Source organism: Somniosus microcephalus, chromosome 4 (genome assembly GCF_052327205.1).
Source record: "Somniosus microcephalus isolate GS21.2 chromosome 4, FLI_Smic_1.0, whole genome shotgun sequence".
In the NCBI taxonomy this organism is placed as follows: domain Eukaryota; kingdom Metazoa; phylum Chordata; class Chondrichthyes; order Squaliformes; family Somniosidae; genus Somniosus; species Somniosus microcephalus.
In genome coordinates, this window is record NC_140990.1 from 167,178,607 (window position 1) to 167,202,959 (window position 24,353).

At 45.2% G+C, this 24,353-nt stretch overlaps 1 protein-coding gene across 1 annotated transcript in view; it reads left to right on the forward strand.

Annotated features, from left to right (window-relative positions):
* spag16 (sperm associated antigen 16) overlaps positions 1 to 24,353 on the forward strand; it is a 1,547,331-nt gene that overhangs the window by 1,156,139 nt on the left and 366,839 nt on the right. The window contains exon 14 of the mRNA XM_085985427.1: positions 23,248 to 23,313. Within this exon, the coding sequence (XP_085841553.1) occupies positions 23,248 to 23,313 (66 nt within the window). The remainder of the gene's footprint in view (positions 1 to 23,247; positions 23,314 to 24,353) is intronic.

Sequence of the window (24,353 nt, forward strand, 5' to 3'; positions counted from 1 at the left end):
TTCGATAGGGTCCACTGCTGGTGCTCCCTCCATAATAGGCAGTGGCAGGCGTGATAGCCCATCAGCGTTTCCATGCTGTTTCGTGCCCTTATGCTCTATTTCATATTGGTTCGCCCCTAGAAAAAGGGACCATCTTTGTAGTCGTTGTGCAGTCATCACCGGAACGCCCTTCTTTGGATTAAAGATGGAGACAAGTGGTTGGTGGTCAGTCAGCAAGGTGAACTTCTGCCCATGCAGATAGTGGTTGAATTTTTTTACTCCCCATACTAGGCTGAGGGCCTCCCTGTCGATCTGGGCGTAGTTGCGCTCGGCTGAGGTTAGTGACCGAGACGCAAAGGCTACTGGCCTCTCCAACCCGTCTGGGAATTTGTGCGACAGCACCGCTCCAATACCATAGGGTGATGCATCACATGCCAACCGAATTGTTAGTGCTGGGTTGAAATGGACCAACACCTCTTTTGATGTGATCAATTCTTTGCACTTCTGGAAAGCTCATTTACATTCGTCATTCCACTTCCATGGTACCCCCGTTTGCAGTAGGGTGTTCAGTGGGTGTAATACTGCAGACAAATTTGGTAAGAACTTATGGTAGTAGTTCACCAGCCCGAGGAACGACCTCAGTTGTGACACATTTTCCGGTGCTGGAGCCTTGACTACTGCCTCAATCTTGTCAGGGGACTTATGTAACCCCTCTTCATCAATAACGTGGCCACAATACGAGATCTGCTTCTGGAAAAACTCGCACTTGTGGCGATTAGCTCGTAGCCCATATTCCTTTAATCTAGTGAGCACCTTCTCCAGGTTGGCGAGGTGATCACTGTCATTTTCGCCCATGACCAGGATGTCGTCCAAATAACACTGGGTCCCTGGAATCCCTTGCAGGACTTGATCCATTGCCCTTTGCCAAATAGCCGGAGCCGATGCTACCCCGAACACCAGCCGGTTGTATTGGTAGAGACCTTTATGAGTGTTGATTGTGAGGTATTGTTTCGAAGCTTCTTCTACCTCCATTTGCAGGTACGCCTGGGCCAGATCAATTTTGGTGAAGCATTTCCCTCCAGATAGCGAGGCGAAAATATCCTCAATCCGTGGAAGTGGATATTGTACCGTGTGAAGGACTGGGTTCACTGTCACCTTAAAATCCCCACAGATGCGGACCTTCTTCGGTTACCCAGGCGTATTACTCAACGACCTCTTCATTACAGGAACGATGGGTGTAGCCCACTCGCTCCAGTCTACTTTGGACAGTACTCCTAAACGTTCCAACCCTTCCAGCTCTGCTTCGACGGCTGGTCGGATCGCATAAGGCACCGGTCTGGCCGTAAAAAATTTGGGCTTGCATTTTCCTCTATTTTAATCGTCGCTGTTATGCCTTTTAGTGTTCCGAGTCCCTCCTGGAACACTTCTTGTGCGTCAGTTAGCATTTTTGACAGTCGTCCAGGTGTGACGTCGTCATCCTTTTTGGCCTCAACCTTCAGTGCCTGTATGGAATGCCAATCTAATTGTATCTTCCGGATCCATTCACGTCCTAGTAGTGGTGGTCCTCCATCTGGCAATACATATAGGTCCATTTTGGGTATTTCCTGGCCTTTGTATATCATGTTCACCCTTATTTTTCCTTTGGGGTAGACTTTTTGCCCCATGTATGTCTTCAAGACAATCTCTGTAGCTTTCAAAGGTATATGTGAAAATAGCCGCTTGTAGTCCCTTTGGTTTATGACTGTTAGGGCTGATCCTGTGTCCAATTCCATTTTCACTTGGACTCCGTCTATCTTGAGCGTGACCCAGATAGTCTGGTGATCCTCCATTTTGATTACCTTATGTAGTTTCAGACAACCCAGCTCCTTGCTTCCGGAGTCTGTATCACTTTTCTGTTCGTCTGAACTACTGTCCATCACTTTATGTACCTTTTTGTACTTCTCCTGTGGAGATTTCTTGCTGCTGGTTTTCTTCCCTGACCTGCAGACTCTTGCTATGTGTCCTGCTTTTCCACACTGTCTGCACACTTGGTCCTTGAACCAACAATCCTTCTGGTCGTGTGTTGTTCTGCCGCAGCGATAACACTTCCCTGCTCCATATGACATTTCATTGGTGCCATATTCTTGCGGTCTCCGTTGTATCTCTGCAGCGCCCCGTGCGGCTGCTTCATGTGATACTGCCATGCTGAAAGCCTTGTCCAGTGTAAGATCCTTTTCTGATAGAAGCCGTTTCTGGGTTCCTTCACTTTGAAGCCCACACACAAACTTGTCCCTTAACGTATCTGCTAGTCCCAATCCAAACTGGCAGTGTTTCGATAGCTTGCGCAGTTCCGTTAAGTACTCAGCATTACTTTCGTCTTTATGCTGGTTCCTTTTGTGGAACTTAAATCTTTCTGCCATCAGCAGCGGTGTGGGGTTTAAGTGGTCCTGTAGGATTTCCACTATGCTTTCGAAATTCTTATCCACTGGCTTCTCTGGGGTTATTGGGTTTTGCAGTAAGCCATAAGTTTTTGCACCCATGGAATTCAACAAAACCAGTGCTTTCCTAGCATCTGGCACTTCATTTGTCTTGCAGTGCACCTCAATGCGTTCCACATATGTCACCCAATCTTGGACTTCATTGTCGAACGCAGTGATACTGCCACTCTTCGGCATCCCTGGGTATGATTAAACTGTCTAAAATGGCGTCTCCCGCGCTCTCCCTTCTTCTCCGCTGGCACAAAATGGCATCTCCCACGCTTTCCTTTCTTCCCGCGCTCACCCTTCTTCTCTGCTACGGCTTCTAAAATGGCGTCTCCCGCACTCTCCCTTCTTCTTCGCGGCTCAATGGCGTCTCCCGCGCTTCCTTTCTTTCCCCCGCGGACGCTGTTCAGCCCTTGAGCCCTGGCTGTGCTCTGTGTGTTCTCCTGTGCGCCTCTCTCATTGCCGCCGCTCGGTCCTGAACCCGGCTGCTGCTTTACCCTCTCTCTCTTTTTGTTTTCCGTCGACGCCGCTCGGTTTTCAACCCCCGGCTGCGCCCTGTGCGCTTCACCCTCTCTCTTACCCTGTCGATGCTGCTCGGCCTTTTCTGTGCCGTTGGTCGGCTCCAGCCGCCGCTGTCCGGGAAGGGTCTGCGCCATCCCTGTTGCCAGTCTGTTGCTGGATCGTCGTGGCTGGAGAACCAAGCCCAGCTCTCAACAGCCTCCCCTGCGATGTTCACTCTCTGCCGGATGACTGGGCGGTTGCTCGTGGTCGACGCCTGTGCTTCTGGCCTCGACTTTCTTCCACCGTCCTCCCGGAGCGAATCCTTGAAAGGAAATGCAGAGTTGCAGGTAGATTCGAATCGACCTCGTCGCCACTGTTGAATCCGTGATTCTTAAAGTATGATGTTTTCCAATAACTAGACGGAGGCTGTAAATTAACAATCAACAGGTGTTTACTGCAGGAGGGTAGTCTAAAGACTAACAGTACAGAGGCATGCTCAAGGCTTATATACAGGTGTGGTCACTGCCGGTACTACAGTATACAGGAGCTGTAAAAGTAGATCTCTTAAAGGTACATACACTACAGTAACCTCTCTCTGAATGGTAATATATAGCAGATGGCCATCATTTTGGATGCTGGTTCAGATAGTGGCGCAGTATCCCCTCCAGTCATGCGTCGACCCTGGCAACTGGAATGTATCACGTGAATTATCTTCTCTTTAACGGAAGACTGGATAAGCATTCTACCAAGCCTTGCTGGTAGTGCGAGCTGATAACAGCACAGGGAGGGCAACAAGACATCTGCGACCTTGGTAAACGACAGGACCAATAGTCTATCTCTCTAACTAATGAGATTTAAGGATTGAGAAAGAAACAGAGGAACTATGGAGAAGGAAATAGAGTGAATTAGAGTCAAATTAGGTACAGAAAGAGAAATTAAGAGAGTGAAAGAAAGAATGGATTAAGTGAGAGAGAGAAAAGGGACAGAAAGGAAAAATAAGGAAAAAAATTAGAGGAATGAGACTCCACAGTTTCAATTTTTCCCTTTCTGGGCCGGAGAGGTTAAGTGGCATTGCAGGAACATAAATCTCATCATTAAAAGGGTCCTTGCATCGTTAAAAGTACCATCCCTAACGTTCTGCAGCGTGTTTAATTGGTAATTAATGTGCAATTTCTTGAAACTCATTTTGACGCTAAGGGCGGGATATCTCTTCCTCGCCACAAGTAGCTGTGTTATTTTCACACTAATAACAGCAAACTCATCATTATTTTGGCAGCAAAATATGGGCCAGTACACAGTTTTTACAGTGAGATATATTTCACTAGATTCCTTGATATGTAAAATAAGAAAAATGCAACCTTCCTTCTCCCTAAATATAGGAATAGATTTTACAACCTGCCTCCTGGGCGTAAAACTTCACTGCAGATCAGCTGCCAGTTATTTTAATTTACATTGACCTTAATGATCTCTAATGATACATTTACTGACTATAACCAATCAAAGACTACTTCTGTCTTCAAAGATCTCAGAAATAACTGTCAATCAAAATCACTACCCCTGGCCTACACTTGTAAGGCATGGCATTTTTGGAAAGCCTGCCACCTAGCTAAAGTGCTTATGTTGCTGCCTCCTTGGGAAGGTAATGAAAGTGTTTCCACTGACAAACAAGGCTTCTGTCACATGTTTTATTCATCAGATTAAAGACTCATTGATGTGATGAATGCTCCCACTTCAGCACTGTGGTAACCTTTAAAGCCACAGGCACAAATGTCCTCTTGGTATATCTTGTCTGGAGATCAGATATGAGGAGATAGCATGACTCGGTGACAGTCTCCTTGTAGCATAGAAATCAAATTCTCTTCAGACATCTCCAAGTAGGTCTGCCTAGGCTTGACAATTAGACTCCTGGAATGAGGCTGAGTGGGCACCAGATGCATGAGGTGTAGTTGCACCAGCCTTACTTCCTTATGCATGAACTTTTATTCCTCCTCCAAATCTAGCACTGCTGTCAGAATGCTAAACACTCTGGCTGCTGCCAGTAAAGCGGCAGCTGGCAACAATAGTGCTCTGGGATAAGCTATCTATAAGAGGAGTTTTGCAATGCAGAAACACAGCTGCAAACAACAGCAGCAAGTAATGCACCAAAAGTAATGTAAATACAGCTATGTATGAAGCCAAAAAAACACACAGAACTTTAAATGCAATGGGCCATATTTTTCGATCGGTGGCTTCCCGCGTGTGGAAGCCTCCGATCTGGAAAAAATCTACGCACTTACCTGAGGGCTCCCGAGGTGCGTATAGTTCCGATGCTGGGCCTCTCGAATCCCAAGTGTGCAGGGCGGTTCGCAAGCGTCCCTGGGATCACGTGGGTCATGGGGAGCCAATCAAAGAAGGGAATCTCCCTGCATACACTTGACAAATATATGAATGGAGATCACCCCAAAAACACTTCAAAATATTAAATGCATTTTTTTTAAATCACATTTTTTAAATAAGTTGAAAGTACAATAAATTAATTATTTTAAACAAAAATAAACTTACCTTTTTTAAAGTATTTTTAAATGATAAATGACTGAAAACATTTTTTTTTACTTTTTTCAACTCTTATCCTGGTAAAAGCAGGCCTTACGCTTGCTTTTACCAGGTGTAAGAATTCTAAAGATTTTCTGCAGGCGGAGGGGCTCCAGAAAGCGGAACTATCGGCCCGCAGAGGCCCTTCTCCAGGGCAGGCATGCGATCTGTCAAGAGCATTCTTGACAGATCGGAAATGCTGGCTGTGCATGCCTGAAACCAGCATTTCCGATGTCCCTACGGGTGTGTATGGGCTGTGTACCCACCTGTAGGGATCGGAATATCCGGGCCATTATTAAACTATCAATCAACACATCGAGGGTGAACTGGATCTTGGGCAGCAGCGAAAAATGGGCGCTAGCCAATCAGCAGCCCGTTTTTACACCCTGCCTGATTTTCATTTCCAATGAGTCAATGGAACAGAACATGGGGCGGGGTGTAAAACAGGCTGTCGATTGGCTATCGCCCATTTCGCACTAAAGCTCGAAATCAATTTCACCCTCATGTTGGGGGCTGAGGCTCTTTTTCTAGAAAGGAGAAGACTGAGGGGTGACCTGTTTACACTTGCCAGTACTAGGGGCATAAATATAAGATAGTCACTAATAAATCCAATAGAGAATTCGGGAGAAACGTCTTTACCCAGAGAGTGGTTAGAGAGTAAATAAAGAGAAACTGTTTCAAATGGATGAAGGGTTGATAACCAGAGGGCACAGATTTAAGGTGATTAGCAAAAGAACCAGAGGCGACATGAGGAAAACATTTTTACACAACGAGTGTTTAGGATTTGAAATGCACTGCGTGATAGGGTGGTGGAAACAGATTCAATAGCAGCCTTCAAAAGGGAATTGGATCAATATTTGAAGGAGAATAAATTGCAGGGCTATGGGGAAAGAGCAGGGGAGAGGAACTAGTTGGTGCAGACTCAATGGGCCGAATGGCCTCCTTCTGTGTTGTACTATTCTATGGTTCCATGATTCTATGAATAGAAGAGTATGTTGATGGGGTGAGATGAAGAGGAGTGGGAGGAGGCTCGTGTGGAGCATAAACACTGGCATGGACCAGTTGGGCCAAATGGCCTGTTTCTGTGCTGTAAATACTATATAATGTTTTGCAATGTTTTCTTTTGAACAACTGTCTTCCAGAAGTTTTGACAGTGGAATCTCTAGGAGTGTGTCAATATTTGTAGGTAGTCCTGTTAGTGTGCTAACAGTTACATATAGTCCCTGAGCGTGTTCTAATATCTGGAGGGACACCCCCAGGGGTGTTCCCACATTACAGCAATGACTACACTTCAAAAGCACTTCATTGGCAGTAAAGCGCTTTGAGACGTCCGGTGGTTGAGAAAGGCGCCATATAAATGCAAGTCTTTCTTTCTTCTAATATTTGCTGGGGTTCCCTGGGTGTCTGATAATATTTGTAGGGGTTTCCCACACAGTAAAGTTTGAAAACCACTGCATTAAATAGCGTAATGTTACTGGAAAAGAGCCCTGAAATGTTACTTTGGAGAAAACATGTTACTCCATCTGAATGCTAATGACAGGAGCACCGTAACTGGAAAATGGGAAAACATGTGAATTGAGGAGGAGTGAGATCCCAAGATATATTCCTGGGAGCAGATTGACAGAGGAGTAGCAGTAGCTGCTGAATCAGTATACTTAATGAATAATAGACATTAATGAGATTAACATCAATTTGTGAAAGAGCATCTCTGAAATAGAGCAAAGTTAGAGGTGAACCAATAGTAGACATATCAGCTTTCTACCATGTGTGAGTGAGATAGACTGACCACTAAAATCCAGTAAATACCAGGTAATTTATAATTGGATACAGAGGGAAGCTAATAAGACCTTGTATTGAATAATGGTTAATCTCCTGTGGCTCAATCTCTATAACTGCGTCTCTTGCTCTCTAATTCTTTCTGTCTGTTTCTGATTGTCTTTCACTCTTTCTGCATGTCTCTCTGTATATATAATTTGCACACGCTTTCATTGTCAGCAAAATATCCATCACTGTTTTCGCGCTATTCCATGCCTCTTTCTGTCTTTCCTTTCCTGTGTTTCCCATGCTTTATATATTTCTCCCACACAGTTTTCCTCTCTATACGTCTCTCTCTTCTTTTCAATATGTTTTTCTCTGTTTCCCTTTTCTTCTCATCTCCCCGGAGACATGGAGCCAGATTTTCAGCTCAGACTACATGATAGTTGCAGAAATTATCTTGCCTCTTCCTTGTCACTAACAAATCCAATAGGAAATTCAAAAGAAACTTCTTTACCCAGCAAGTGGTTAGAATGTGGAAGTTGCTTCCACAAGGAATAGTTGAGGCGAATAGCATAGATGCATTTAAGGGGAAGCTCGATAAACACATGAGGGAGAAAGGAATAGAAGGTTATGCTGATAGGGTGAGATGAAGTTGGGTGGGAAGAGACTTGTGTCGAGCTTCAACAATGGCATAAACCTTTGGACCGAATGGCCTGTTTTTGTGCTGTAAATAATTCTATGTAATGTATTTTTTACAAGATGACTCCTGGACTGGCAGCTCCCTAGGGAGCTCCTTTGCCATCCTTGGCCATCCGTTGCCATCCTTTGCTCTTCCTCCCCCAATCTCCTCTCTTCTGCTGTTTAAGTTCTCCTGGCTCTAATAGTGGGTGCATTTTATCCCTAACTGCAAGTTCAAGCTGCAAGTTTAAAGTTACCTGAGCCAACTGCCCATCGCCCGACCATGCCTGTTCTTTGTTCTCATCATTGAGCACTGGCTCTTCACTTAAACTTAACTTCCAAATTCCCAGACCTCTCTGCCATCAAGACTACGCTTCTCCACTGGACTAGTGATCTAGTGACCAGTGGATCACGAGTGGAGCTCGGGGCCAGGGACCGTGAGAATATCAGTGCTAATTTGATCCTGTGAGAGACAACATTATTCATACAATAGCAAAATACTACGGATGCTGAAAATCCGAAATAACAACAGAAAACGCTGGAAAAACTCAGCAGGCCAGGCAGCATCTGTGGAGAGAGAAACAGAGTTAACGTTTCAGGTCGAAGACCCTTCGTCAGAACTGGAAAAAAGCAGGAAAAGGAATAGATTTTAAAGCAAGTTAGGGGCTGGGAAAAGGGGGATGGTGATGAAAGAACAAGGTTGAAGAGCCAAACGGAAATCCCATCGAAGAGAAGAGCAGAACTTCTTCAAGGTGGGCATGCCTAGAAGAGAGGTGGCAGTGAACCAAACACTCATGTCTGAGGCTGGGACCCAGGTGTGAGGACGAGCCCAGCAGCGAGGTCAAGGCCCAGGAGTGGCGCAGCATGGGCCAGCAGCGGGGTCAGGGCCCAGGGAAGGTGCGGCAGGGGCCAACAGCGAGCTCGGGTGTACCACAATGCATCCTACGAAACCCAGGCAGAGAGGACCTGCGGGAAGGAGGGAGGAGGACAGTAGGAGTATGTTTGTGTGTGTGTGTGCTAGGCCATTGTAGCACAGCCTGGTCTCCAATCGTCTTGGATCCCCTTGCCATTGGACCAAGACCATGCTCTGTCAAGCCCGTGTGGTAGCTGGTGTGCAACGGCCACCCCATGTTAAAAGAATTCACACAAAGGCATCTTCCACCCTTTAAAATGAAGTTCGGGACCTGAAACGTCAGGACTCTCATGGACAACCCCAACAGCGACAGACCGGAACGTCGTACTGCTATCGTTGCCCGGGAGCTCAGACGTTTTGGCATTGACATCGCCGCCCTAAGTGAGACCTGGCAGGCAGGGTAAGGCTGGCTCAAGGAGCAAGTGGGTGGTTACACCTTCTTCTGGAAAGGCAAACCTGAAGAAGAACGCCGCCTCCATGGGGTAGGCTTCGCCATAAAAAATGAACTAGTTGGGCGTATCAGAGACTTTCCTAGCAGTATAAACAAGTGCCTCATGATTCATCGGCTCAGCCTAGCCCGAAACCAGTGCACTACGGTCATCAGTGCGTACGCTCCAACACTGGAAGCCACAGACGAGACCAAAGAGGAATTCTACTCCAGCCTCGAACAATCCCTGCCCCGAGTCCCAACGGGCGACAAACTGATCCTCCTCGGCGACTTTAACGCCAGAGTCGGAAAGGACACAGACCTCTGGGGAGATGTGATCGGCAGAGAGGGGGTAGGGAAAGCCAACTCCAACGGTACCCTCCTCCTGTCGAAATGCTCAGAACATGGCCTTGTCATAACCAACACCTTGTTCCATCAGAGAGACAAGTACATGGCTTCATGGCAGCACCCTCGCTCCAAGCACTGGCATCTGCTGGACTACGTCATCGTCCGAGCGAGGGACCGCAAGGACGTCCACATCACCCGCGCCACGACAGGAGCTGACGACTGCTGGACAGACCGCCTAATCTGCTCTGTCATTTCCATCAAAGTAGCCCCAAAACAACGGCGGCAACAGAAACAATGCCGCAGGAAAATCAATGCTGGAGCACTCAAAGCCCCCGCTAAGAAAGCCCTATTCAGCCTGCGCCTCACAAACAACCTGACGACTCCCAGTGATGCAGAGACACAGAGTGTCCACAGCGTCTGGTCTGCACTCAAGGCCTCCATAATTAGCACCTGTGAAGAGACGCTCGGTCACTCGACCAGGAAACACCAAGACTGGTTCGACGAGAATGACCAGGAGATCCAGGAGCTAATAAGCCACAAGCACAAGGCATTCCTGATCTGGAAACAGCAACAGAACTCGAGAGCAAGAAAGCAGCTCTACAGACGCCTGAAGGCCGAGGTCCAACAAAAAACTCGCGACCTAAAGAACAGATAGTGGGTGGAGAAAGCGCAGGAGATCCAGCAGCTAGCCGACAACCACGACGTGCGTGGATTCTTTCGCGCAGTCAAGACCATCTACGGCCCAAGCACCCAAGGTCCTACCCCACTGCGGGCCAAGAATGGAGAGGTACTCATCAAGGACAGAGAGGCAGTCAGTGCCAGCTGGAAGGAGCACTTCGAAGATCTCCTTACTCGAGATTCTGTCTTCGACATGAGTGTCCTCAACTCCATCCCGCAGCATGCTACCCGCCACCATCTCAGCACAACCCCAACCCGACATGAGGTTGAAAAGGCCATCCGACAACTGAAGAACAACAAGGCCTCAGGGGCAGATGGAATCCCTGCTGAGGCACTAAAGCATGGTGGAGAAGCACTACTGGCGCGAATTCATGAACTAATTTCGCTTATCTGGAAGGAGGAGAGCATGCCAGGGGACCTCAGAGACACCGTAATTGTGACCATCTTCAAGAAAGGTGACAAGTCCGATTGCGGTAATTACGGAGGAGTTTCCCTGCTGTCTGCCACAGGGAAAGTCATCACAAGAATCCTCCTCAATCGCCTTCTCCCAGTGGCTGAAGAGCTCCTCCCAGAGTCACAATGCGGATTCCGCCCACTAAGGGGCACAATGGGCATGATCTTCACCGCGCGTAAACTACAAGAGAAATGCAGGGAACAGCACCAACCGCTGTACATGGCCTTCTTTGATCTCACAAAGGCCTTCGGCACTGTCAACTGTGAGGGATTATGGAGTGTCCTCCTTGTTATAAATCTCATCATCATAAAGAAACTACTCATGAAATAACACTGGACGGCCAGCTGGTGGCACCGTCCAAGGAGTATAAATACTCAGGCGTGGGCCCAGCTTGCCCAGGGACATTTTGTATGACAGGAACTAGTGAAGTACAACTAGACCTCCATGTTTTGAAACAAGTTGATTAAAGCCTTGCTTTATACTCAAACCAAGTGCGTAGTGAGTTTTATTACATCACTCCTCAAATTCGGCTGCCCTCAAAAGTTTGTCACCATCCTCCGCCTGCTTCACGATGACATGCAAGCTGTGATCCTGACCAACGGTTCCACCACAGACCCAATTCATGCACGGACCAGGGTCAAGCAAGGCTGTGTCATCGCACCAACGCTCTTCTCGATCTTCCAAGCTGCAATGCTCCATCTCACCTTCAATAAGCGCCCCACTGGAGTGGATCTAATTTACAGAACAAACGGGAAACTGTTAAACCTCCGTTGCCTCCAGCTCGGATCCAAGGTCGTCCCATCCTCTGTCGTCAAATTACAGTATGTAGACGACACTTGTGTCTGCGCTCACTCGGAGGTCAAACTCCAAACCATCGTCAACACCTTCACCGAAGCGTACAAGAGCATGGGCCTTACACTAAACATCTGTAAGACAAACTGCCCCCGCCACACAGTACTGCCCCCCCCCCGATTATCAAAATCCACGACTAGGCCTTGGACAACATGGACCACTTTCCATACCTTGGGAGCCTACTGTCAACAAGGGCAGACGTCGATGACGAAGTCCAACACCGCCTTCAGTGTGCCAGTGCAGCTTTCGGTCGCTTGAGGAAGAGAGTGTTTGAAGACCAGGACCTCAAACCCGGCACTAAGCTCATGGTCTACAGAGCAGCAGTGATACCCGCCCTGCTGTATGCCTCAGAGACATGGGCCATGTACAGCAGGCACCTCAAAGCACTGGAGAGGTACCACCAACGCTGCCTCCGCAAGATCCTGCAAATCCATTGGCAGGATAGGCGCACCAACGTTAATGTTCTCGCTCAGGCCAACATCCCCAGCATCGAAGCTTTGACCACGCTCGATCAGCTCCGATGGATGGGTCACATCATCTGCATGCCTGATACGAGACTTCCAAAACAAGCGCTCGAATCGGAGCTCCGACATGGCAAAGAGAGCCCCAGGTGGGCAGAGGAAACGCTTCAAGGACACCCTCAAAGCCTCCTTGAAAAAGTGCAACATCCCCACTGACACCTGGGAATCCCTGGCCCAAGACCGCACAAAGTGGAGGAGACGCAGCCAGGAAGGCGCCGAACACCTCGAGTCTCTTCGCCGGGAGCGGAAGCCAAGCACAAGCAGCGCAAGGAGCGCACGTCAACCAAAGCACCCCACCCACCCGCCCCTTCAACCACCGTCTGCCCTACCTGTGACAGAGACTGTAGTTCCCACATTGGACTCATCAGTCACCTGAGAACTCATTTTTAATGTGGAAGGAAGTCATCCTCGGTTCCAAGGGACTGCCTAAGAAGAAGAAGAGTAATGTATGAAACAGTCTGAGAGACTGAGATTAGAGCTGGAAGAGATGAGGGATGGGGTGGCAGGGCATCGGCTCAGAGGGAGCAGGAGGGCTGTTGGGACACTCAGACATGAATATGTTCATCTTTGCATATAACCTCATACTAAGATACATATGCACAGACATTTTCACATCCAAATTTAGTGGCCATTCATGTAGCAACTGTTTTTCAGGAACTAAATGCCCTCCTAAGTCTCCAATATGGCTGGCAGGAAGTGCGCCATCGTGCTAAAGGCCAGAAAGTTGGTGTGCAGTGCCCACGCCTGAAACATATTCAAATAAGGGGCCTAATACCTATTTGAGGCCCCTACTGTAAGATTGGTTTGCCCTGAGGCTGCACTCAGAAATACTAGGCCTATATGTGACCTAACAGGCTGCAACCAACCAGGTATATTTTTTAATATATTTACCTGAATGTGGAGCCGAGGGGTGAAGGAGTGCTCCTCCTGACCCCATATTCAAAGAACACGGGCCTCCACCGTTCCCACCGTTCCCTCCTCTGGCCACCAATCGTCCCCGCCCCCGACCCCCACTCCCCCCCTCTTCCCCGTGCACCCAAAAATTTCTACGCCACAGTCCCTCTTAAGCACATGCACATACAGATGGAGGCCATTTGACCATGTCAATTGTTTGCTATTGTATTCCAAAACTAATCCTACTGTCCCCAGCACCCGGTACATTCCTCTGCTTCAAATGATTTTCCCTTAACAGAAGCAATAGTTTTGCCTCAACCACTTCGAATGGTAATACATTCCATGTTCCAACAACCCACTGCATAAAGAAAGTTCTTCTAACATCTCTACCCATTCTTAGCGACAACTGTAAATTGATGATCCCTCATCACTGACACCCCAACCCGAGGAAATATTGTTTCCTTATTTATTCTTTCAAAAATCTACATCAATTTAAAAACTTTGATTAAATCTTGTAGCCTTCGTGCTCCTCTGGAAGTAGACCCAAGGGGAAAAATTGGCTTTTGCTAAACAGGTGTTTGGTGGATGAATTTTTGGTGGCAGTGTTCCCTGCCTGATCCCCCCCCACTGAAGTATGTTGGCTGCCAAACCGGCAACTTCCGAGTGTCAGGGTGTAGGGTTGCAAAATTCCAGGAATTTTTAAAAGAGGAAACTTTCCATGGGAATTTTGGGGAATTTGTGGGAATTTTGGGAATTTATGGGAATTTTGAGTTTTTTTGCACATTGATGGTTTTGTCTCTGACCCTTATATTATTTTTGTCATTAAAATAGACATACTGTTCCATACAAATAAAAACAGGCTTTCAAAACTTTATTTAGGTTATAATTTTGAACTTTATTGAACCCCCACAAAAAAGACCCATCTAAAATAAAATAAAAAGAGCGTCTGCTTATTTAGCCTGTAATTTGTCCTTATTTTGTCCCTTTGAGTCTTCTACTCATGAGTCTTCTGAGTCTTCTACTCATCATTGCTCCTCCTGATTCTCTGACTCTGGCTCTGATGTGTCCATTTCCTCCTCTGTGTCACTGTCTAGCTGTGTGGTGGACACTTCTGTATCTGGCTCAATAAGTTGTAGGTTCGCCCGGATAGCCACCAGTTTCTCCACTCTCTTGTTAGTCAGCCTGTTGCGCACCATTGTATGCATATTCCCAAAAAATTACCAGTTTCGTTCAGAGGTCGCTGATGAAGGTGGGATTTGGAGTATCACCGATGCAATGGGTGACAGGGCCTCAGATGCACAAAGTCCCTTCCACCAGGAATGTGCACTGATATGCTTGCATGATTCCCATATCCTGTCCCCATTCCAAAGACCTTGCTTGGTAGAGAACTTTGCCAGACTTCCCAGAACTTTGCCCACGTCCAAATTGAGGTGGCGTGAGAGGATAGAAATCACACTGTAAGCGCTGTTGATCTGTTCTCCAGAAAGTATTGGTCTCCCAACATGCTTTGGGTCCAGCATGTATGCTGCAGCATGAATCGGCTTGGCACAAAATTCTTGACGCGTCTGTATGAATTGAACAGTTGCCTTCTCCTCTGCTTTGAGCAGCAGGGATGTGGGTAGGGCAATGCTGATTTGTTCTTTTAAATCAGCAAAAAGCCTGAGAACATCTGACAAGACAGCGTCATCTCCTTCAATCTGAGGAATTGCAGATGCTACTGGTGAGAGTAGTTTAAGGCTGCTAACCACTCTCTCCCAAAACACATCATCCAGCAGTATTTTCTTGATGGTGGTTTCCATATCGCCAGACTGAGATATTGCCATTTCTTGCAGCGACTCCTTACCCTCCAGAAGGCTGTTGTACATCATGACAACGCCACCCCATCTAGTGTTGCTGGGCAGCTTCAGTGTGGTGTTCTTGTTCTTTGTCGTTTGCTTGGAGTTGTAGGTTGCTGCAACTACCTGTTTTCTCCTGACATACTTAACAACTTGCTTGGCTCTCTTGTACAGTGTTTCCATGGTTCTCAAACCCATGATGTCCTTGAGGAGCAGGTTGAGCCCATGAGCTGCGCACCCAATAGACGTAATATGAGGGTAGGCCTCCTCCACTTGAGCCCAAGCAGCCTTCATATTCGCAGCATTGTCAGTAACTACTGCAAAGGCCTTTTGTGATCCAAGATCGTTGATGACCGCTTTCAGCTCATCAGCAATGTATGTGCCTGTGTGTCTGTTGCCCTTCATGTCTGTGCTCTTGAAGAACACTGGGAGAGGAGTGGAGATGATGTAGTTTATGATGCCCTCCCCTCGTACATTTGACCACCCATCTGAGATAACTGCAACACAGTCTGCCATCTCTATCGTTTCTTTGAGCTTTCCTTGGACTCTGTTATACTCAGCCTCCAGCAAATAAGTAGACAAAGCATGTCTGGTGGGAGGACAGTGTGCAGGGCGAATAACATTGAAAAATCTCTTCCAGTCCACATTGGCTGTGAGCATGAGGGGTGAGCCTGTCACATATACAGCTCAAGCAAGGCACTCATCTGCATTCTTCTGGATATGGTTATCCATTGTATCAAAGAACCTTCCAAGTGGGCCAGGAGTTATAATGATCAATAACATGTCATTCTATAGTGGACACTAGGTGGAGCCGTAGAGCTGTATATAGCTGTATGTATAAGACTACACTACCCAGCTGTATGTACATTAAGACTACATTACCCATGAGGCACTAGGCTACCCACAAGGCAGCAGTCAAGATGGAAGCCTCTACAGGTACTGTACCTAGTCCACATGTGCTCAATAAAGTAACTAGCAAAAGCTAGCTGTGTTCATAATAAGAATGTCTATTTATTAATGAACATAAGATGGTACCAGGGTGGTGAAGATCTGCTGAAAATTGTGAAAAGCGACATGGAGAATTTGAAGCCACCAGAGCGTTTGAAACTCACAGGAAAAATCGACTACAATTGGCAGACTTTTAAACAACAATTCGAACTCTACATTGCAGCCATCGGATTCGGTACAAAGGCAGACGCAAGGAAGATAGCGTTGCTGCTTACGGTTGCAGGCCCACAGGCGATAGAGGTATTTAATACATTTGTATTTAATCCAGAGGAGAACAGAGGAAAATTAGACGATGTGCTAAAGAAATTTGATACACATTGTTCTCCCAAACAGAATGAAACCTATGAGAGGTACATCTTCTGTTCTCGGACACAGCAGCAAAATGAGACTTTTGATAGCTTTATAACTGATCTGAAACTGAAAGCACAGACATGTAATTTCTCTGAGCTGAAATCATCCATGATTCGTGACCAGATTGTGTTTGGTATTCATGATAAAAAAGTCAGGGAACGTCTGTTGAGAGAAACCGAACTAAATTTGGAAAATGCAGTGAAAATATGCCAAGCCAGTGAGCCAGCTCGAAAGCACACGAAGACTTTCAGTGAAATCAATACTGATGCGACTGTAATGAGTGATAATGCTGCTGTCGGTGCTGTGTCCTACAAGGGGAAGAAACGTGGGCAGAACAGAAATGAAAAGCAATCGGAGGATGACATTTTTAATTGTAAATGCTATGGTTACAAACACCAGTTAAGACAATGCCCAGCGTTTGGAAAAATGTGCACAAAGTGTAATGGAAAGAATCACTTTGCCAAACAATGCTTTTCAAAAGTAAAAACTAAGAAAGGGCAACGAGTTAATGTAATTGAGGACACTGATTTAAGTGAGACATTTTTTGTACGAATGGTGTCATGTGACAATATCAAAAAGGATACAGAAAATGTGCAGCCCTCAGAAATGGACAATGCTGAACATAAAGTTAATGCAGTAAAAGAGGACAAATGGATGATCCCACTGCAGGTAAATGGAGCATTAGTTACCTTGAAACTAGACACTGGGGCAAAAGCAAACTTAATCAGAATGAGTGACATTAACAATATGAAAGAAAAGCCCAAAATACAGAAAAAGTCAGTACTACTGAAGGACTATAATGGACAGAAAATAGATAGCTTAGGTGTATGCAGACTCAAAGTGACAGTCAAAGACAAAGTGCATCATCTCATGTTTTCTGTTGTGGCTGAAAGACTTGATTCACTACTGGGTGACAAAGCTTGTGAGGACTTAGAACTGGTCAAGAGAGTCTACCGTATAAACTGTGCCATAAGCAGACCAGATGACTCGGTGGATTCTGTAGTGAATAATTTCCAGGATGTGTTCAAAGGATTTGGAGTTCTACCATTCACTTACAAGATCCAGCTAAAGGAGGATGCTCAGCCAGTGGTACATGCTCCACGAAGAGTTCCAGCACCCCTGCGTGACCGGCTCAAGAATGAACTGGACAGAATGACCACACTAGGAGTCATCAGGAAAGTCGAAGAGCCAACAGACTGGGTTAACTCCATGGTATGTGTAAAGAAAAAGAACAATGATCTAAGAATATGCATGGATCCAAAGGACTTAAATGCAAACATAAAACGTGAACACTACCAGATTCCCAAGCGAGAAGAAATCACCAGTGAAATGTCAGGTGCCAGATACTTTACAAAGCTCGATGCCTCACAAGGATTTTGGCAACTAAAACTGGATGAAGAGAGCACCAAATACTGTACCTTCAACACACCATTTGGCAGGTATTGTTTCCTCAGAATGCCTTTCGGGATAATATCTGCATCTGAAATATTTCATAGAGTGATGGAACACATAATTGAAGGTCTGGAAGGAGTTCGGGTCTATGTTGATGACATCATCATCTGGGGCTCCACACTGAAAGAACACAATGAGAGACTGACTAAAGTGCTACAGAGCATACGCCGGAATGGACTGAAGCTCAACAAAGCCAAGTGTCAGTTTGGCATCCAGGAAGTCACTTTCCTAGGAGATAATCTATCTGGTAAAGGAATAGAGCCAGATATGGAAAAAGTAAACGCCATACTCAAAATGCCCCGACCCACTGACAAAAAAGGAGTGCTACGCATCATGGGGATGATAAGCTTCATTGGAAAGTTCATTCCTAACTTGTCAGCCAAGACAGCCTGTCTGCGAGACCTGCTATATAAAACAAATGAGTTCGCATGGACAGAAAGACATGAACAAGAGTGGATGAACCTCAAAACAGTGCTGACAACCACACCTGTGCTCACCTTCTTTGACCCAACAAAAAGAATCAAAGTGTCAACGGATGCATCAAAAGATGGCTTAGGTGCAGTCTTGCTACAAGCAGAGGATGAAGATTGGAAGCCTGTTGCCTATGCCTCCAGGTCTATGACTGATACTGAGTGTCGATACGCCCAGATTGAAAAGGAATGTCTAGGCTTGGTAGTTGGACTAGAAAAGTTTCATGGCTACATATGTGGACTTCCCACCTTCACAGTTGAGACAGACCACAGCCCACTGGTTGCCATCATAAAAAAAAACCTGAATGAGATGTCTCCAAGGATTCAACGACTCATGATGAAGCTGCAAAGATATGACTTTGAACTGATCTACACACCAGGCAAATACATAGTGTTAGCAGATGCACTATCCCGAGCACCCACAATGAGTCATGTGAGCTCTACTGAAGAAGACGTGGATGTTCATGTGCGTATGGTCACTGCTGCGCTGCCCGTGTCAGACACAAAATCAAAGCAAATAGCAGAAGAAACAGTAAAAGATACAGTATTACAAACAGTAATAGAGAACATTCATCATGGTTGGCCAAAGGGTTCCTGTCCAAAATATTTTCACATAAGGTCAGAATTGAGTGTCGCAAGTGGACTATTACTAAAACAGAACAGAATAGTCATTCCACAGGCTCTACGTCAAGACATGCTCAAAAGGATTCATGAGGGACACCTCAGAATTGAAAAATGCAAAAGGAAGGCAAGAGACACTGTTTATTGGCCTGGCATAAATAAGGACATTGAGAACATGATAGGCAATTGTGAGACATGTCAGAAACACCAAAACAAACAAGCAAAGGAACCAATGATAGTAGCTGACATACCAACAGCACCATGGCAAAAGGTTGGTATGGACCTTTTTCATTTAAATGGTAAAGACTATCTAATAGTGATCGACTACTATTCTAACTATCTTGAGATGGCGCTGCTCTCAAGCACCACAGCAAGCAGTGTCATAATGCATGTGAAATCCATCTTCGCCAGACATGGAATTCCCAGGATTGCCGTTAGCGACAATGGTCCGTGCTTCAACTGTAAGGAGTGGCAACAGTTTGCAGCACATTATGACTTTCAGCACATCACATCCAGTCCTTTGTATGCTCAGTCAAATGGTAAGGCAGAGAAAGGTGTTCAAGTTCTCAAGCAGCTACTGAAGAAAGCGACAGAAAGCAAGTCTGATCCTTATCTCGCCCTGCTGAGCTACCGAGCCTCACCTTTAGACTGTGGTTCTTCACCTGCTGAACTACTAATGGGTCGCAAGTTGCGCACCACGCTACCCTGCTGTGCAAAAGAACAGCAAAGTGAGGAACTGAGACAGAGACTTCAACTGTTAAAGCTGAAACAGAAATCATTCTATGACAAGTCATCCAAAACTCTAAAACCATTGACAAGGGATGATGTTGTCAGGATTGAGGATCCAGATGCATGGAACAGGAAAGCTACAGTTCTTGAGGAAGTAGGACCAAGGTCATACACTGTTAGAACTGAGGAAGGACAGATTCTCAGGAGGAACCGCCGTTCCCTCCTAAAAACACAAGAGACTATTCAAGAGCAGATTGATGACAATGCCGCAACTGCATCTTGTCATTCACCGCCAGAACAATCATGAACATACATCAGACTTACCCGTGTTGAGAAGATCCACACGTGAAGTAAAAAAGCCTGATAGACTTAATCTTTGAGTACAATGTAAAGCTTTGAAAATGTGTTGACTGTTTTGAAAATGTTTATGTTTATAGAGCACTAACAAAAGTGTTACTGATATTATCTTTATTGTTTTCTTGAAAGTTGATTGATATTGATTTTGTTAAACCTCAAAGAAAGGGGGATGTAATGATCAATAACATGTCATTCTATAGTGGACACTAGGTGGAGCCGTAGAGCTGTATATAGCTGTATGTATAAGACTACACTACCCAGCTGTATGTACATTAAGACTACATTACCCATGAGGCACTAGGCTACCCACAAGGCAGCAGTCAAGATGGAAGCCTCTACAGATACTGTACCTAGTCCACATGTGCTCAATAAAGTAACTAGCAAAAGCTAGCTGTGTTCATAATAAGAATGTCTATTTATTAATGAACATAAGAGGAGTTGCTGATGATAAGGAGCCTGATGCTGAATGTGAACCATCTTCTTCTTGAATGGAAGCAGAGGAACTCTGGGCTGACTGCTGTGAGCTTTGAGTGAAGTTGTTGCATTTGGATAAATGCTGCTGCATCTTTGTGGCATTCTTTACATATGGCTTTGTACAGTGTTTGCACATGTACAGTCGTTAATGTGTGGGGTAAAATGCTTCCACACATCCAATGGTAAACGTGGCATTGTTCTATACAGAGAAATAAAGGGCATTCGTCTCTGTCTCGAACTGTGGTCGATGCTCCATGTGATGGAAGCATGACCTGTGCACGCACGATGCTACATCACCAATAGAGGGAGCTAATCACTCATCCACTCATCCAACCAATCAGGACACATTTGTTCACAGTCACACACAAAACTTGTAATTATTAAAACAAGCCAAGTAAGAAGATAAACATATATTGATTAAGAAATTCCTTAATATAAGATTCCATCCCTGTTAGTAATTTTAAGAGAGGACCGGTGAAAAAAAATGAAAGAAATACAAAAAAAAAATATTATGCTAGTATGTGCTTTGTTGGGCAATATTCCCAAAATTCTCAAGCTAAACTTCCCGTGGAAAATTTCCGGAAATTTACCGGAAGCTTTCCACCCCTTCGCAACCCTACATGGGTGCCTTGTTGACACAGACATTAGTCATCTTAAATATTCTAATCGAGGGCCTATCGCCTGCGTTAAGACTCCGCTGCTAAATTTGGCAGAAATTGGGTGGAGCATGCAGCATATATGCTCTGTTCAGTTTTTCTGGGTCAACTGTGGCCTAACCTTAAAGGGACTGCTGGAGGTCGCCGACGAAAAGGTAAGTCATTTTCTTTCTTAACTAATCTTTATGTGGAGCCAGAAGGAGCAGGAGAGCTCCTCCTGGCTCCACACCGGTACTGCAGGCTGCTGCTGACCGTATTGACAATTGGCGTCCGCAGCGAGTCGGTTTGATGGAAACACGATCCAGGCACCTGCCCACTTCATGCCACTTTCCCACACGAAGACCAATTTTTCTGCCCGATGTCTCTTTTCTTGTCTATAGCTCCCATCCATAGCATTATACAATCATACAGCACAGAAGGAGGCCATTCAGCCCATCATGCTTGCACTGGCTCTTTGAAAGAGCTATCTATTAGTTTCACTCTCCTGCTCTTTCCCCATAGCTCTGCACATTCCTCCTTTTCAAGTATTTAACCAATTCCCTTTTGAAAGTTATTATTGAATCTGCTTCCACCACCCTTTCAGGCGGTGCATTCCAGATCATCATAACTCGCGGAGTAAAAAACAATTCTCCTCATCTCCTCTCTGGTTCTTTTGCCAATTATCTTAAATCTGTGTCCTCTGGTTACTGACCCTCCTGTCACTGGAAACAGTTTCTCGCTATCTACTCTACAAAACTCCTCATAATTTTGAGCACCTTACTTAAATCTTCCCTTAACCTTCTTTGCTCTAAGGAGAACATCCTGGTGAACCTACACTGACTGTTCTCTCTTAATATCCCTATTCAATCTAGAAAAACGCTTCATAATTTAAAAAATCTCAAACTCCTCTTAGCTCTCTCTCTGCGCCAATGGAAATAGTCGCAATAGCACAAGTGTTTCATCATAGCTTTGCTTTCCCAGCATCATCCTAGTGAACCACATGTACTAACATCGATGACTGCCTCCTCCATTGCTGTCAGCTCCTGCATTGCTGGTAGTCCTCCAGTGGTTCTTGAGATCTCCATCCTGTGGTGAGTCAGCTTGTCTTGCAAGAAGAGTGAATAGTAAAGAAAGATTTGAATTTATATCGCGGTTTTCACAACATCAGGATGTCCCAAAGCGCTTTGCAGCCAATGAAGTACTTTAGAAGTGTAGTAACGGCTGACAATGTCCTTGCTCAGACTGGAGAAGGGTTGGAAGTGGTGTACACCAGGGGTAGTGCTGGATTCACTTTTGCTACCAACTGAGCACAGCTAGCAGGAAGACACCTCTTCAAACACTGCTCACATGCCAAACTATTGTATTTTACTCTGCCCTGGTGCAGTGTATGTTTGCATTTCAGGGAATGAATGAGTGAGTGAGGAGGGAGAGAATGAATAAGAAGTAAAAGATGATATTATCCATGAGTTTGGGCAAGGTCTCTGACCTCATCCTCCCCTACCCCCTCTATTGTCTCCAGCCCCTGAATTTGGAGGGCCCTCTACTCATAGAGGAATGGGCAATCCCAGGTTGGGATGTCTCTCTCTAGTGCTCAACTGTTCTTACCTTTTTATGTGTAGTTTTGTCCTGTAAGCAGATGTTGGAATTACGAAGTGCAGAGAGAGTAAAGTAAGTTGGGAGGAGGCTTGTGTGGAGCATAAACACTGGCATGGACCTGTTGGGCCAAATGGCCTGTTTCTGTGCTGTAAATTCTATGTAAGTCTCTCGGGCGATTGTAATCACCCCTTATGTTGCTAAAGCGAAATGCCGGAATTGTATTTGATTAGGTAATATTTTAATGCTCTGCAGCCCTTTGAAGAATTCTGTTTCATCTCCAGAACATACTGAGAGCTTTTCAAGTTCACCTTATTCATGAAATATTTATTTCATCGTCAGACCATAAACTCAATTAAGTTTGACGCAGGTGCTTTTATTAATACCTCTCTGAGAGACTGACCGGGTTTAGCATCTAATGCTGCATTCAGGGGTTCCTTTGAGATTTATCAGCAAATTACACTCTTTAGTGCAAGCAAGCATGACGGCTTCTGAATGATGGGATCCTACGAAGGTATGAATTAGAAGATGCTAAAATCTAACTACGTCATAGCTCTTTCTGTAATCTGTCCTGCAGCACACTTTGAGTATAATTATATATTTGGTTACTTTATTCATTCCCAACTCTCTCACAAATGAATAATTGAAAAGTTGAGTTCATACAGTCTTTTCATTTTCTTCCGCAGGGACTGTGTGCTCAAACTTTCTTTGGTCACCTGCATTCCTGCAATGATGCCACCTTTAACATGAAGGTAAGTTCTTCCTGCATGTGCCTATTTATATAGAAACCAAAAATATAATCAAAATCATCAGTACGAATTTCAAAAAGGAAGGTCATGCTTGACCAACCTTATTGAATTATTTGGAGAAGTATCAGGAAGAGTAGACAAGAGTAATGCAGTAGATGTAATATATTAGGATTTTCAAAAGGGGTACCGCATAGTAGACTCGTGACTACGGTCAGAACATGTGGAATCAGTGAACAAGTAGCAGAATGAATAGCAAGCTGGCTACAAAACAGAAAACAGAGAGTAGGGGTTAAAGGTGGTTACTCAGACTGGCAAAAGATGGGAAGTGGTGTTCCACAAGGATCTGTGCTGGGACCACTGCTGTTCACCATTTACATAAATGATTTGGACTCGGGAATCAGAAGTACAATTTCAAAGTTTGCAGACGACAGTAAATTGGGGGGTATAGTTAAGATTGAGGAGGATTGCGACAAAATACAAGAAGACATTAATAAACTTGCAGAATGAATGTGTATTGGCAAATGAACTTCAATATAGATGAATGTGAGGTGGTACATTTTGGTAGGAAGAATAAGGAGGTCACATACTCCTTGGAAAATAAGAGTCTAATTGGGGTAGAGGAGCAAAGAGACTTAGGAGTACTGATTCACAAATCACTAAATTAGTGACACAGGTAAATAAGGCTATAAACAAAGCAATAAAAGCACTGGGATCCATTTCTAGAGGGATAGAATTGAAAAGTAGAGAAGTTATGTTAAACTTGTATAGAACCTTGGTTAGACCACACAGAGTACTGTGAACAGTTCTGGTCTCCATATTACAAAAAGGATTTAGATACGCTGGAGAAGGTGCAAAAAGATTTACAAGGATGATACCAGAACTGAGAGGTTATACCTATCAGGAAAGATTGAACAGAGCCTGGGGCTCTTTTCTCTACAAAATAGAAGACTAAGAGGTGACCTGATAGAGCAGATGTTTCCACTTGTGGGGGTGCCAAAACTAGGGGCCATAAATATAAAAGCAAAATACTGCGGATGCTGGAA